General features: G+C 39.6%; 2 protein-coding genes across 10 annotated transcripts in view; one reads left to right on the forward strand and one right to left on the reverse strand.

The window, feature by feature from the left end:
* Nucleotides 1-4,139, reverse strand: part of mis18bp1 (MIS18 binding protein 1) — an 83,845-nt gene extending 79,706 nt beyond the window's left edge. For 2 of the 5 annotated variants that reach the window (XM_059649089.1, XM_059649086.1), the window contains exon 1: nt 4,098-4,128. The gene's annotated coding sequence lies outside the window, so the exon portion shown is untranslated. Of the gene's footprint in view, nt 1-4,097 lie in introns of all 5 variants that reach the window. The other 3 variants (XM_059649090.1, XM_059649087.1, XM_059649088.1) reach the window with 3 other exon arrangements.
* Nucleotides 1-14,667, forward strand: part of im:7136021 (uncharacterized) — a 108,380-nt gene that overhangs the window by 86,158 nt on the left and 7,555 nt on the right. For 2 of the 5 annotated variants that reach the window (XM_048537202.2, XM_048537205.2), the window contains exons 1-4: nt 4,292-4,441; nt 5,787-5,976; nt 8,231-8,980; nt 12,683-12,904. In XM_048537202.2, the coding sequence (XP_048393159.2) occupies nt 8,305-8,980; nt 12,683-12,904 (898 nt within the window). In that variant the 5' untranslated portion in view covers nt 4,292-4,441; nt 5,787-5,976; nt 8,231-8,304. Of the gene's footprint in view, nt 1-4,291; nt 4,789-5,786; nt 5,977-8,230; nt 8,981-12,682; nt 12,905-14,667 lie in introns of those variants that run through there. The other 3 variants (XM_048537203.2, XM_048537204.2, XR_009446229.1) reach the window with 3 other exon arrangements.

Consider the following 14,667-nt stretch of genomic DNA (forward strand, 5'->3'; position numbering starts at 1 on the left):
TGAACATCCTCAGGAATTGGTGGATGTGGGCACAATTACAACATTTAAAAGACATTTGGATAAGTACATGAAAAGGAAAGGTTTGGAGGGTCACGGTCCAGTAGCAGGCAAGTTGGAATAGTTTAGTCGGCCTGGACTGGTTGGACCAAAGAGTCTGTTTCCATGCTATATGACTCTATGGCTTCCTGCAGTATTATACTGGTCTATTTGTCTTCTATTTTTATTTCATTTGCAATAATATTTGAATAGTCTGACAGCATATTCAGATATTTATTACTGTTTGTCTGTTCCAGGCTAGGATAATGACTTTGATTTGCAACTAGTTAAGACATTTTAGATGTAATGTAGGAGAACTGATTTATTGGAGGTTTTATGACATACATCATTTCCATAGTTGTATTGGGAATCAGTGCCCAGTCAAGCTGCCCATGCTTTATTAGCAATGTAGATATGAAAGATTAGATTACAACCGTTTTTTTAAGAAAGTTCCTTGGTTGAAAGAGAAATTGAGTTAAATAGTTTGGTTCGTATTTCAAACAAGAATATATATATCTTGTAAACTGCTCCAGTGCAGAATGTATGAAACCAATTCATTTCTGGATTTTGGAATTTGCTGGGAATACAATGATGTTACAATGCCAAACCACAAGAGGGAGAATATGAAAACATCATAGGTATAAATATCGATCTGAAAGATAGAATAGCGCTAAAACAAAGTTGTAATAAAAATTGTTTTACTGATCAAAATGATGTATTCTATCATGCTTCTGGTCACAAAGTACTATATTTGGGCCCCACACCTCAGGAAGGACATACTGGCCCTGGAGCGTGTCCAGCGGAGATTCACACAGATGATCCCTGGAATGGTAGGTTTAACGTATGATTAATGGCTAAGGATCCTGGGATTGTATTCATTAGAGTTTAGAAGGTTGAGGGGAGATCTAATAGAAACTTACAAGATAATGTGTGGCTTAGAAAGGATGGACGCTGGGAAGTTGTTTCCGTTAGGCGGGGAGACTAGGAGCCGTGGGCACAGCCTTAGAATTAGAGGGGGTAAATTTAAAATGGAAATGAGGAGACATTTCTTCAGTCAGAGATTGGTGGGCTTGTGGAATTCATTGCCACGGAGTGCAACGGAGGCCGGGATGTAAGATGCCTTCAAGGCAGAGATCGATAAATTCTTGATCTCACAAGGAATCAAGGGCTACGGGGAGAGTGCAGGGAAGTGGCCCATCAGCCACGATTTAAATGGCAGAGTAGACTCGATGGGTCGAATGGCCTTACTTCCACTCCTATGCCTTATGGTCTTATTAAACCAATTGTGAAAGTTTTTGTGGCTGCTCAAAACACTTTTGGCAACTGATTCTGGATGATCCAAGATGGAGGTTAGGAAACATTGTGGCTGTACCAGCTGCTCCTTTTTTGAGGTATTTTCAGTGTTGGAGCTAATTTCCTTGAATTCGAAGAGCAGTAATTACTGTTTTATAAGCTGTTGCATTGTTTTGGAGCTTTGGAGAAAAAAAATCAAAACACCAGCACTTCAAAAAGGAAAGAAGGGAGACAATGGTAGTGACCACATGAGAAGTGATTCAAACAGAGAAAGAAACCTACACTGCGGTCTGAACCAGCAGTAACCTGCACAGCTAAATTTGCTGTTTGGTTTCAAGTATCGCTGGACATCGGAATTTGTCCTAAGACAAATAAACGAGCAGCAAAATTCACAGCTGACCTTGGATAACCTGTGAGGGGATGCAGTTAAGATGGCTTTAAAGCGTAACCTCATTGAGTTTTTTAAAAATCTATAATAATGAGAAGAGTGGGTACTTTTTTGATTTATATATATTTCATTGAGATCTGTCTCAATTAAACTTTATAAATATAAAAACGTAAGTACTAAGCTAGCCTGGAGCAGTGTTTTCAGAGCAGTAAGACTGTGCTTTTTTTGGGTCTAAAGATTGTTAAATTGCAAAGATGGCCTTCAGTGGACTGATGTGCTCTTTCCTATTGGATGTGGTAAATTAGGGAGAGTTACTGATGATTAGGTCTGAAGGAAGTATGTTTAGTTGTCAATCCTATCACATCGCACAAAGTGGCAGTTAGATGCACTGAGGGATTTACAGGAGCTAGGGAGTGTGATGGATGGCAGTTGTAGGGAGGGAGATAAACCAAAGATAGTCAGGTGGATGAGATATCTCCAGAAAAGGGAGGAGAGGGAAGTAGCTCGAACAGAAAATTCCTGTAGCTATACCCATCTCAAACAAATATGCTGTTTCGGAAACATAAGGGATGATGGGCTTACAGGGGAATATAAGCACTGACAGCTGGATTTGGGTACTGAGACTGGTTCTGACGTAATGAGGGTTACATCAGGTTCCCAGCAATCGATTAAGATAGGGGACTCTAGTCAGAGGCACAGACAGATGTTACTGCAGTTGACAGTTAGTCATCGGAAGGGTATGTTGCTCCCCTAGACCCAGGATCAAGGATATCTCAGAGTGGTTTCAAATTGTACCAAAAGGGGAGAGGGACCAGCAGGAGGTCACATCGGAACCAACACCACAAGAAGAGAAAAGGACAAGACTTTGAGGAGAGAATATAGGAGGTTTGGTGGAAAATTTAAAAAGGTCTGAGGATAGTGATATCTGGACTAGTCCTGGTGTCATGAGCTAGGGAGGGTAGGAATAGGAGCATAGAACAGATGATAGATGATTTGGATTCACATTTTTGGATCATTAGAGCCTCTTCTGGGGTAGAAGAGACCTGAACAAGAAGGATGGATTGCACCTGAATTGGAAGGGGCCAAATATACTGGTGGGCAAGCAGGAACAAAATAGAGAAAGATGAAGGACTGATAAATTAACTGTTTATTTCAATGCAGGAGACCCAACAGGTAAGGCAGATGAACTCAGGGCATGTTTGGGAACACGGACTGGGATATTATAACAAGTACAGTGATGTGGCTTAGAGATGGACTGGACTGCTAGCTTAAATTTTCCAGGGTATAGGTGTTATAGGAAGGATAGAAAGGGGGCAAGAGGATGGGGAGTTGTGGTGTTTCTAATTAGGGACAACATTATGGCTGTACTTAGGGAGGTTATTTGGGTGGAACTGGGAAAGAAGAAAGGGATGATCACCTAATTGGAATTGTACTATAGACATCCCTATAGTCAGGGAGAAATTGAGAAACAAATTTGTAAGGAGATCTCAGTTATCTGTAAGAATAATAGGGTGGTCATGGTAGGGGATTTTAACTTTGCAAACACAGACTGAGACTGCCATAGTGTTAAGGGCTTCAAAGGATAGGAATTTGTTAAGTGTGTACAAGAAAATTTTCTTACTCAGTACATGGATGTACCTACTAGAGAAGGTGCACAACGTAACCTACTCTTGGGAAATAAAGCAAGACAAGAGACTGAAGTGTCAGTGGGAGAGTACTTTGTGGTCAGTGACCATAGTTTTCAGTTTTAAAATAATGATGGAAAAGAATGGATTGAATCTAAAAGTTAACATTCTAAATTGGGGGAAGACCAATTTTGATAGTATCAGGCAAGAGCTTTCAAAAGTTCACAGGTAAAGGGATGACTGGAAGGTGTAGGGATAGCTGGATAACTAGAGAAATTTAGGTTTTGGTTAAAAATAAGAAGGAAGCATATGTCAGGTATAGACACCAGAGATCGAGTGAATCACTAAAAGATTATAAGGGCAATAGGAGTATACTTATGAGGGGAATCAGGAGGGAAAAACAGGAACATGAAATAGCTTTGGTAAATAGGGTTAAGAAAAATCCAAAGGATTCTACAAATATATTCTCCCTGGCCATATCACCGAAACGAAGTCGGGTCACGGTCAGGCAAGTAACTCTGAGTCGCCTACATCTCGAGGAAAAGGGAATTAATTAAACTTTTCTGGCTTCAGGTCCAATTTTATTGGCGTACGGTAGCCAGCAGACCCAATACTAGCTGAGATCTGGGTCTAAACAAATGGCTTCCCCCATCCACCAGCCGTTTCCAAGTCCCCACGAACCCGACTGTCCAGCCGATCTTCCAACCGGTGGCCTCGTCAAGCCCTGGTTCTAGAAACAAAATCCGTTTACTCACCCGCACGCCCGTGCCTCTCGCAACAACCATTTCAAACCGAAAATCGTTAGGAATTTTCGAATCCAAAGCATCGGTACCTGATTGGACATTGGCTCTTCGGCCTGCCGAATCAGCATGTGTAACGTCAAGAATGGAACATTGCGCGTGTCCGGATGGCGCGCCGTTCCAGCGGTAAGACACTTGCGCACGCGCAGAGTCGCTCATGTGACTAGAGGAATTGTTAGAGTGTGTTGAGAGAAAAATCTTCATGTGCTATCGTAATATAGCACTTGTCTTTTTAACGGTTTGGCGGGGTATCGATTTATGAATTTGAGTTTAGAGTACAGAAATAGGGAAATTTCCGGGTAAGCCTAGTGTTCCATATAACAAGGTGTGGAGCTGGATGAAAACAGCAGGCCAAGCGGCATCAGAGGAGCTCAAAAGCTGACGTTTCGGGACTAGACCTTTCTTAAGAAAACAAGTTTTTCAGATTCTCCAGCATCAGCAGTTCCTATTATCTGTAGGCCTAGTGACCCGTTCTGATAAGAATTTTTTTGGGGCGGTGAGTAAGATTTGTGGAGGAGGTGTATCAGAATGAAATCAGAGGAAAGGACTTTATTCCCTGTGGACAGACTGCCGAAGTTGTGATTATTCACGTTACGCAGTGGGATACTTAGTAGATGTGTTCAAATATCTTAAGGAAGGAGAAAAGGTATGTTTTAAAGTAGCAGGTTATATAACTTGGAATACACTTTGTAAGTGTGGTGATAGATTCAGTAGTAATTCAAAAACCAAAATATATGCTTGGAAATTGTGTGGGTTGAGGTTGGAGAAGAGGTGCTGTGTGGGGGGAAAAGATTGGAAAGAGAAATTGAGGAGTTATGATATAGAGTAGAGGATTGGGGCTATGGTATTTGGTTGAGGAGCGGAGGCTTGGGGACTGCTTTGTGGACTACTTACGCTCAGTTTGTAACAAATGACTGCACCTCCCAGTCGTGAACCATTTCAATTCCCCCTCCTACTTCTTGGATGACATGTCCATCCTGGGCCTCCTACAGTGCCACAGTGATGTCACCCAAAAGTTGCAGGAACAGCATCTCATTTTTCACTCTGGACCCCTGCAGCCCAATGGTATCAATGTGGACTTCAGAATCTCCCCTCCCCTGACCACATCCCAAAACCAGCACAGCTTGTCCCTGCCTCCCTAACCTGTCCTTCCTTCACCTATCCTCCCCTCCCACCTCAAGCCACAGCCCCATCTCTTACCCACCAGCCTCATTCTGTCTCCTTGGACTGACCTATCCCCTCTCTCTAAATCCCCACCTACACTCACCTTTACTGGCTCCAACCCTGTCAGTCTCTTCTCCACCTATCTACTCCTTTATCCATCTTCTATCCACCTTCCCCTCTCTCCCTATTTAGTTCAGAATCCCCTCCCCCATTTCTGAAGAAGGGTCTGGACCCAAAAAAGCTGCTTTCCTGCTCCTCTGATCTGCTTGGCCTGCTTTTTTTATCCACCTCTGCACCTTGTGACATCAATATTTTGTTGAGCTGGCTCAGATCTAGTTGTTCAAATGGAGGTTTAATTCAAAGTTTCTCTAAAATTATGTTAAATATTCCTTTTAAAATAGATACCATTATTTTAGTTTCATGAATGCTTAAAGTTTATAACTTGCAAAATTATTGAAAATGATTCTTCATTACCTCTAGATTTGACTATTGCAGCATGCTTCTGGCTCGTCTCCAACATTATACCATCCATCTGAGGATATCAAAATTCTGTTGTCTGTGTCTCATCTTGAAGCAAGTCCCGTTCCTTTATTGTTGGGAGAAAGTATTGGGTGTGGCACAAGTTAACCCCACACCTATTTGGGGAGAATTAATAAAACCTTAAGATGAGGTAAGCAACTACATTCAAAAGAAGTACATCTGGGTATTGTCCAGTTCTGGTCACCTCATTACAGAAAAGATGTGGAAGCATTGGGAAAGGTGCAGAGGAGATTTACTATGTTGTTGCCAGGAATGGAGGGAAGATCTTCCAAGGAAAGGTTCAGAGCGCTAGGGCTTTTCTCTTTAGATCGACGAAGGATGAGAGTTGACTTCTTAGAGGTGTACAAAATGATCAGAGGTATAGATAGAGTAGACAGCCAGCACTTTTTCCTAGGGTGGAGGTAGCTTTTAAGAGGAGACATAGTTTTAAAGTGAGTGGAGGTAGATATAGGGGAGACGTCAGAGGTAGGTTCTTTATTCTGAGAGTGGTAGGGGCGTGGAATGCATTGCCGGAGAGTGTAGTGGAATTGGCCTCATTAGGGGCATTTAAGGCATTTCAACAGCTATTAGATAAGCATATGGTTGAGAGTATCAGGTAGGGATGGAGGTTAGATATATCTTAGGATTAGAGTAGAAGTTCGGCACAACATTGTGAGCTGAAGGGCCTGTACTGTGCTGTGCTGTTCTATGTTCTATGTAGTGAATTTAGTTAGCCTGATGAGGTGAGATTCATTTTATAACTCATTTGGCTTTTTTTCATTTAAAAATAACTGTCAGGTTAAAAATGATTAAAACACAAAGCAAGAGCAAAATGCTGCTGACATAGGATATTGCCAGACATGGTTATGGGCCAAGGGAGTAGTACAGAAGATGATGGGAGTAGATTAAGACCAGAAACTACCATTTTTGATATATGGGAAACAAGTTATTTGAACTACACTGTTTTGGAATTTAAGTAATGTACTATTTCTGTGACTTAAAATGTTTTAAAAAGAAAAAGATTTTTAGCTGATTGGCAACATACTACCTCCGAATATTCTCCAGGATAAGTTTTCTCAATGTTGACTTAATAAACAATTGTTAAACCTGTCCCTGAAACTCCTAAGATTATTTGATAACATAATCTACTCCAGTACTTATTTCTGACTTTGCTGATCTACACCATCATCTTGTTAAATAACATGATAATATTTAAATGCTTATCCTTATTATCAAAGGCCTGTCTTCTGCCTAGCTGTGTAATTTCCACCAGCTGTCTGGGCCAATATGATATCTACATACCTCTTACTTTGGTCTTTTGTGTATCCTCAGTTGCTCTGGCATTCCTGTCAACATCTCTTTACCTTTTTTGTCCTTCAAGATACTCCTTAAGTTTGGTCAGTGAGTAAATTTTAATTGTCTTGACCTATTATCTAATTAGGTGGTGCAGGTCATACTTTATGATGCTGCTATGAAACACCTTAGTGTCTCATTACATTTAATGGCAATATATTAATGAGAATGAGTTGTGGAAATCATAGGCATCAGATTTTTTTTCATAGCCTATAAAAGATATATTAAAAGTTGAATATAGTCTTATTGTGGAATAAATAAGTTTGTGGATATTGTGTATTTGGAAGTAAAACTGTATGTATATTCATTATGGTGGAAATGATTCATGAGTTGGTGTTATGTATACTTGTGTCAGTACTTAAAATTATTTGTTATATGGCACCTTTCACTATCTCAGTGTCCCAAAGAACTTCACTTTTGATTTAGAATCAGGAACAATTGCAAATGTAGTAAACAGTTCACAGCAAGGTCAAAAAGAGCAGTGAAATCAATAATCAAGTTATTATAGTGGTATTGGTTGAGAGATAAATATTTGTCAGAGAGAACGTGTGTCTTGTCATAGGTCCGTGAGATCTCTTTCATGAACTTATTCAATTGGACTATTTAAGATCTCACCTAAAAGCCAACTGATCTTACAGTGTAGCCATTTGTCTATTTACCAAGTGTAACCAAATAGTGTTTAATTTTTATGGATTTCAATTATGGATTAGGTTGTGAAGTTAGATGGTAGCAAAACAAAGGAAATCAGAGTTAAAGGTAGCCCAAGATAATACGAAGTGATGTGAATTGGTCTGAAATTTTGAGATTTTGCTGTGCAGTTACAGCAAGCAGAAGTGTTTTTACTGGGAAGGAGATGAAAATGTTTAAGTATACGTCCATTGCTACTTGTGTACTTCTGTCATCCTTAGACAACAAAGAAAATTTGTATATTAGTAAAATAAAAATGTTAGAATTCACTGAATTAATTTTTTTCTGGATCTAAATCTTCATTGGCTCTTCAAATGTATTGTAAATATAAGTTTTTTTTTTGATATTTTCTTGTTTTCTTGTAGATGCTAGTATGGAAAATATTGGTACAGAAGCAATTAATTCGATACATTAAGGAAGGATAGGATTTGCGACTAATATGGAAAAACCTCATTGTTTAAACCTACCTCAGGATATATTGTTGGAAGTATTTAGATATCTAACACCGGTAGGAAAAGATAACGTTCGTGCAACGTGCAAGTACTTCCAACAGTTAATTGATCATCCTACTTTATGGACGGATAGTATAATTGTCCTAAAAAGTTTACAATGCTGTAATTCAAACTTTTGGAGAACGTTAAGAAAAAGGCGAATAAGATCTGTGGTGATTAAGGAAGCAACACAGAAGCAACAACAGAGGATGGTGAATTTGCTACCTGACCTGATAGCTGTTACTATTGATGTAAAAAAGAATTTGGAGAGTCTAAGCACTTTTAAATCACTTACAAATTTACAGAAGTTACAGCTGAGTAATAAATTACAAGTGCTCGATCAAAAACTGCTAAGAGAAATGGCTTTGTTCAAACAACTGACTCATTTGGTCATATGCACTTCAGTGTTTATCCAGGACAGTTCGTTGTGCCATCTTGCAGAATTAACAAAATTACAAGCACTGACACTTCACGCCGGACAGAAAAGCCCTTCCTTGACATCACTTCATTATGTTTTGTTTCGGTTGCCCGAACTAAGAGAACTGTCACTAAGTTCTGTGGAATGTTGGGATAATTTATCATTGTGTTTTACTTCACCAGAAATGACAACTCCTAAACTGACAGGTAAGCGGAAGGATTTGGGAAAAGAATTGGTCTGGTGATTTTTGTAAGAAAATACAAAAATGACAGACTGGGAAAGACTCAGTTACACATCTAGCAAATATCTGAAAACTGTGATGGATCACAATACAGATGCATCTGAACCACCTGCTGAGACAAAAACCCAAGGAAAAACAGTTAACTTTTCAGGCCCATGACCTAGCATCAGAATTAGAATGTTGGGGATGTAATAGTCTTTAAGCAAGTGAAAGGGTTGTACAGGGGGAGGGTGAGTAAAAGAGTAAATGGGAACTTCTGCAATAAGATTGTAGGCAAGCGAGATTAAATGAGAGAAGTGTCCACAGGGCAAAGGAAGTGATAATAGGATAAGTAAAGAAATGTCTCCTAAGAGCTGTGATTGGCAGGATCTTAAACAGTCGCTGCTTCAAAGTGAAAATAAAAGGAAAACAAAACCCAAACCAACCAAGATAAATAAACTAGAACAGCTGTTGAAATCTAATATTGTTGAAACAGATATCAAGTCAAGAGGTTGTGAAGTGCTCATCTGAAGCGTATTCTAGGAGCTTGCACAGAGCTTCATTGAAATACTAAGGGCAGAAAGGTCAGTGAGAACTAGCTGTAAAATTAAAAAGACAATGACTGGAACTAATAAGTTGTTTCTTCAGAAGGAATATTTGGGCTGTTGCCCAGAAATGGGAGGAGATAAAACAGCAGGTCTTGCATTGTCTGCACTTGCATGGAAAAGTGATGTGGAAAGGGAGGGAGCACTTGGGATAATTGAATTAAACCCTGGTTTTGCAGAGGATATGGTGGACCAAAAGGGAAGAAGAAAGGAAGATGTTAGATGGCCTGCCCTGCTGTGTTCCTCCAGCTCCACAGATGTTAGATGGTGGTGTTCGCGTGGATCTAATAATAGGGATTGAGAGTTTGAGAAGTGCTTTCTGAGGTCCCTTTACGAGTCATCGCTGCATTTCATAAATTCTACACAGCTATTGTGCACTGCTGTTACAGTGAATGCTGAAGGTGATGAATGACATGCCAGTCATGTGGATTGCTTTGTCCTGGAAGGCATTGAGCTGCTTCAGTGTTGGTGTTGCTTTGTTCATCAACACAATGATGTTCTGTGAAAGTGGGATTAAGAGGATAGGCCAGATGAATGAATAGCTGCAGATCTGGTGCAGGGACGGAGATTCATATTTTTGGATGACACCAAAGTTGGTGATGTGGTGGTCAACAAAGAAGGTTATCTTGGTGTTCAGTGGGACCTTGATCAAATTGGCTGGTCAGCTGAGGAGTGTCAGATGGAATTTAATTTAGGTAACATGAGGTGTTGCATTTTAATAAGGCAAATCATGGCATAACTTATACAGTCATAGGTAGGACCCTGGGCAGTGTGTCTGAACAAAGAGACATGAGGTATAGGTGCATAGTTTCTCGAAAGTAGAATCGTTCGCAGACAGTGTGTTGAAGACTATGTTCGGCATGCTTGTCTTCATTGTTCAGTGCATTAAGTTTAGGAGTTGTGATGCCATGCTGTGGCTGTATAGGACAATTGTGAGGCTACTTCTAGAATACTGTGTTCAGTTCTGGTCTCCCTGCTTTAGGAAAGATGTTAAACCTGAAAAGGTCAGAAAAGATTTACAAGGATGTTGCTGTGATTAGAGGGTTTGAGCTATAGAAAAAGGCTGGGGTCTTTCTCCCCTGTACGTTTGGAGACGAAGGTAAGGTAGTGGTGACCTTTATAGAGGTTTATAAAATCATGATAAAAACCATGGATAAGGTGAAGAGCTAAGGCCTTATTCCCAGGTTAGGTGTGTCTGGAAGTGGAGGGCGTAGATTTGAGGTGAGAGTCGAAAGATTTAAATGTGACCTGAGGAGCAACTTTTTCACAGAGGCTGGTGCCTATAGGGGTCGAGCTGCCAGAGGAAGTGGTGGAGGGGTACAATTAAAATGTTTAAAAGGCATCTAGATAGGTACATGAACGGGTGTGGCGGGGGGGGTGTGGTGGTGGTGGTTTAGAGGGATGTTAGAGGTGATGCTAGTTTTCAGTTTAGGATATCTTGGTTGGTATGGATAAGTTGGACCTAAGGGTCTGTTTCCTTACCTGAATGACTGTATGTAGAGATATTTGTCATACTCTTGTCTTGTTTTGAGATGGTGGATAGACTTTGAGGAGTAAAGGTCAGCTACACGATTTAGAATTCTGTCATCTGCTTTTCTATCTACAATATTTATACCAATAGTCCTTTTTTTTTTTAGTTTTGCTAACTCCAGAATGTTAATGATGAGCAATTCAGAGATGGTAGTGACATTGAACATTTAGGAGAGATGGCAAGGTTATTGTTTATTAGAGAGGTTCACTGTCTGACACTTGCACAAAAGTTCCTGAGATGCTGCTTGGCCTGCTGTGTTCATCCAGCCCCACACTTTGTTATCTATAATCTGCCCTTTTCCCTATTAGTTTTTGCATCCTCATCTTTGACTTTTCAGTCTTCTTCACTTTTCTCCTTTCCTGGTGAATGCATTGTGCTGATGTCCCTCAAACTCTTGCTCCAAGTATATTCTTCCATTCATGATTTGTTGCCATATCTTTTTACCTAATTGTGACCTCTTTTCCACGCACTTGTTCATTATTAAGCCCACTTCCAACTACCTTCTACCTATAATTGTCTACATCTCTTTCTTGCCACTTTTACCTCAACTTCTCCATTGGGAGGAGAAACCTCATTCACATAAATTGCTCACAGTTACACTTCTAAGTTCCCAATTACTTAGCCTTTTTTCTCCATTTGCCTCAATTCTTTCTTCTGGTGCTCTTGTTTTGCTCATCTGTCATGGACAGAACTGTTCTGTTTCTCATCCTGCTCATACCATCTAGCACATGACCTCATATTTGTTACTTCAAGTTAAAAGATACAAAGTTAAATGTATTTGCCATGTCTGGCAGCATCTGTGGAAAGAAGGCATGTTTAATATTTCGGATCCAGTGGCCCTTCTGCAGAACCCTTTAAGCATACTGAAGAAGGGTCACTGGACCTGAAATGTTCACTGATTTCTCTCCATAGATGCTGCCAGACCCACAACTTTTTCCACAATTTCTGATTTTGTATTTTTGATTTCTAGCAAGCACAGTTCTTTGGATTTCTTGTATTTTTTTACCATGATCAAAGTCATAAATTATGTTTCTATGCCATTGTAATTATGGTGCACTGTATATTAGAACATTGAACAGTACAGGCCCTTCGGCCCACTATGTTATGTCAACCTATCATCTTACTAAGATCAATCTACCCTGCATACCCTACATTTTACGTATCCTTCCTGTAGTTTTTGATGTGATCAGCCACAATATTCTTTATAAGTTGCTTTTCCATATTCATTTGTGGAGAACAATCTTTGGTTCCATTCTTCCTTATCAGAACAGCACTAGAGTATCTCTGACAATGGCATTTGAAAGCAGGATGTGTCCAATCTGAGAAACAATAATTTGTGTCTTAGAGATACCTATAATTTTTACATTTGTGCCATAGCAATGAAATAATACATTATACATTACACAGTATTCAACTGTGTAATAAAATTTCATCACTGAGTAGATATGAGCGATGCCATGGGAAATTTGTTATTTTGAGTCAATTTGGTAAACTAACTTTGGTAAATTGAAAAAGTAAATAGCCATGAATCAAAAACTCTTTGTGTTTACAGAACATGACAGTTTTGAGCCACAAAACATCTCTCGACTTCGATTAGAGAAGCTGAGCCTTTTGAATAGCATCAATGGTCCACTGTCTGCTACAGCACTCCAGCAGTTGTCAAAAGTCTGTAGTTTTTCTGTGAGCCTCAGCAAGTCACCTATATCATTGACCAGCAATTTTGTGCACAGCATGTTGGAGAACGTGACAAGCATCACTGAACTGGAACTTAGCTGTGAGTAGATTTTGAAATAAACTTGTGTGTAGATGTTCCCTTTAAAGCAAGGAATCTAGGAAAACTTAGTGTGTCACTGAAGATTTTTTAGATTACCTTATGATTCATTTCCTGATGAATGTTGGAATATATTTGTAATATAACATGTGGATTGTATTCTATTCTTGTCATGTTCACTCAATGTTTGCCACAGTTTAAAATTCACTTGCAAAGTTGTTGCTATCTTAATTTTTTAATCACAATTCCATTTAAAGGGACTGTCGAATTCATGAACTGCTGAACATTTAAGTGTTTCAAAGGAATGCTAGTGCATTTGTTAATGTTTCAGTCAAACTTTTTTATTAAACCATGTTTCCTCCAATAGATTGCAGACAAGGTGCCGTGGAAGAAAGAAAGTAGTGTATCTTTTGATTGGCATTATTGTTATTGTAATTGTGATTGCTGCACTTTTACACCAATTACAATTCGCATTTAAGCAGCTCTTCTTAATGAAGGAGCAAGATACTTATCATGAGGAAGAAATATATAATGAGTCATTGTATGTGAAGGTTTTAAGGAGAGAATTTTAAAACATGGAATGTAAGTGTCTGAAAGAATGTCTGATAGTGTTATGAAAGGGCAAAAGAAGAGCTGAGATTGGTTTGATGGGGGAAGTACACAAGAAGCTGGCATCAGAGAAAACACATTTAGAGGTGACTTGTAGGCAGCAAGCAGTTAGAGATAAAGTAGAAAGTGAAAGGACAGTAAAGACATAATACTGAAAAGAAAATATAGAATCTCATGTTAGTAGAAAGCTTGAGTGGCAACATACTATTACTATCGCATGGTGAGGTCATGTTGGGCAGTAACCTGTCTAGATAGATACATACGGTATGAATAATTCAGTATCAGTGGTCAGCATTAAATTTCTCATCTCAGAACTTCTTTGCATGAAAAATTATAAATCTGTGATTGCTCAGTTATTGAGTATGTTCAAGGCTGAGATTGATAGGACTTTGGACTCTTGAAGGAGCCAAAATACAAGACCAAATGGAGGAGTGAAGTTAAGGACAAAGATCCTCAGTGATCTTAAAATGATAGAGTCAGCATGAGAGGCCGTGAGACTTGATCCTGCACCTATTGCTTAGGTTCTTCTGAGAGAGATGTAATGGAGATGAGCAATACAGCCACATTCTCTTTTACTTTCCGTAAAACCATTTTTTAAATGCGAAATGTTACATTTAGCTTAACAAATATAAAGAAAAGTATCTACTCCTTGCCACTCAGTTTGGAGGTTTCTGCAAAAGTAATCCAGGTCATGTATCCACTTGAATTCAATTTTTTTCTCTCGTTCTGTCTTCCCTGTCTTTGAGTGGAGACAAAGAACAAAGAAAATTACCGCATAGGAACAGGCCCTTCGTCCCTCCAAGCCTGTGCCGATCCAGATCCTCTATCTGAACCTATCACCTATTTTCCACGAGGCGGCGGGGGGGGACACAAGCTGCTTGCTATGCACCCTGTGCATATCTGTCATGATTTTGTCGAACACAATCAAGCCCCTCTCAACCTCCGTCTTTCTAATGTGAATAATCCTAATGTATTCAACCTCTCATAGCTTGCGCCGTCCATACCAGGCAACATCCTTCCTCTGCACCCTGTCCAAAGCATCCACATCCATTTAGTAATGTGGTGACTTGGGTTCAAATCCTCCCATGGCAGATGGTGAAATTTGAATTCAATAAATATCTGAAACCAAGAACCAAATGATGACCATGAATCCATTG

The sequence above is a fragment of the Stegostoma tigrinum genome, chromosome 10 (genome assembly GCF_030684315.1).
Source record: "Stegostoma tigrinum isolate sSteTig4 chromosome 10, sSteTig4.hap1, whole genome shotgun sequence".
Lineage (NCBI taxonomy): Eukaryota > Metazoa > Chordata > Chondrichthyes > Orectolobiformes > Stegostomatidae > Stegostoma > Stegostoma tigrinum.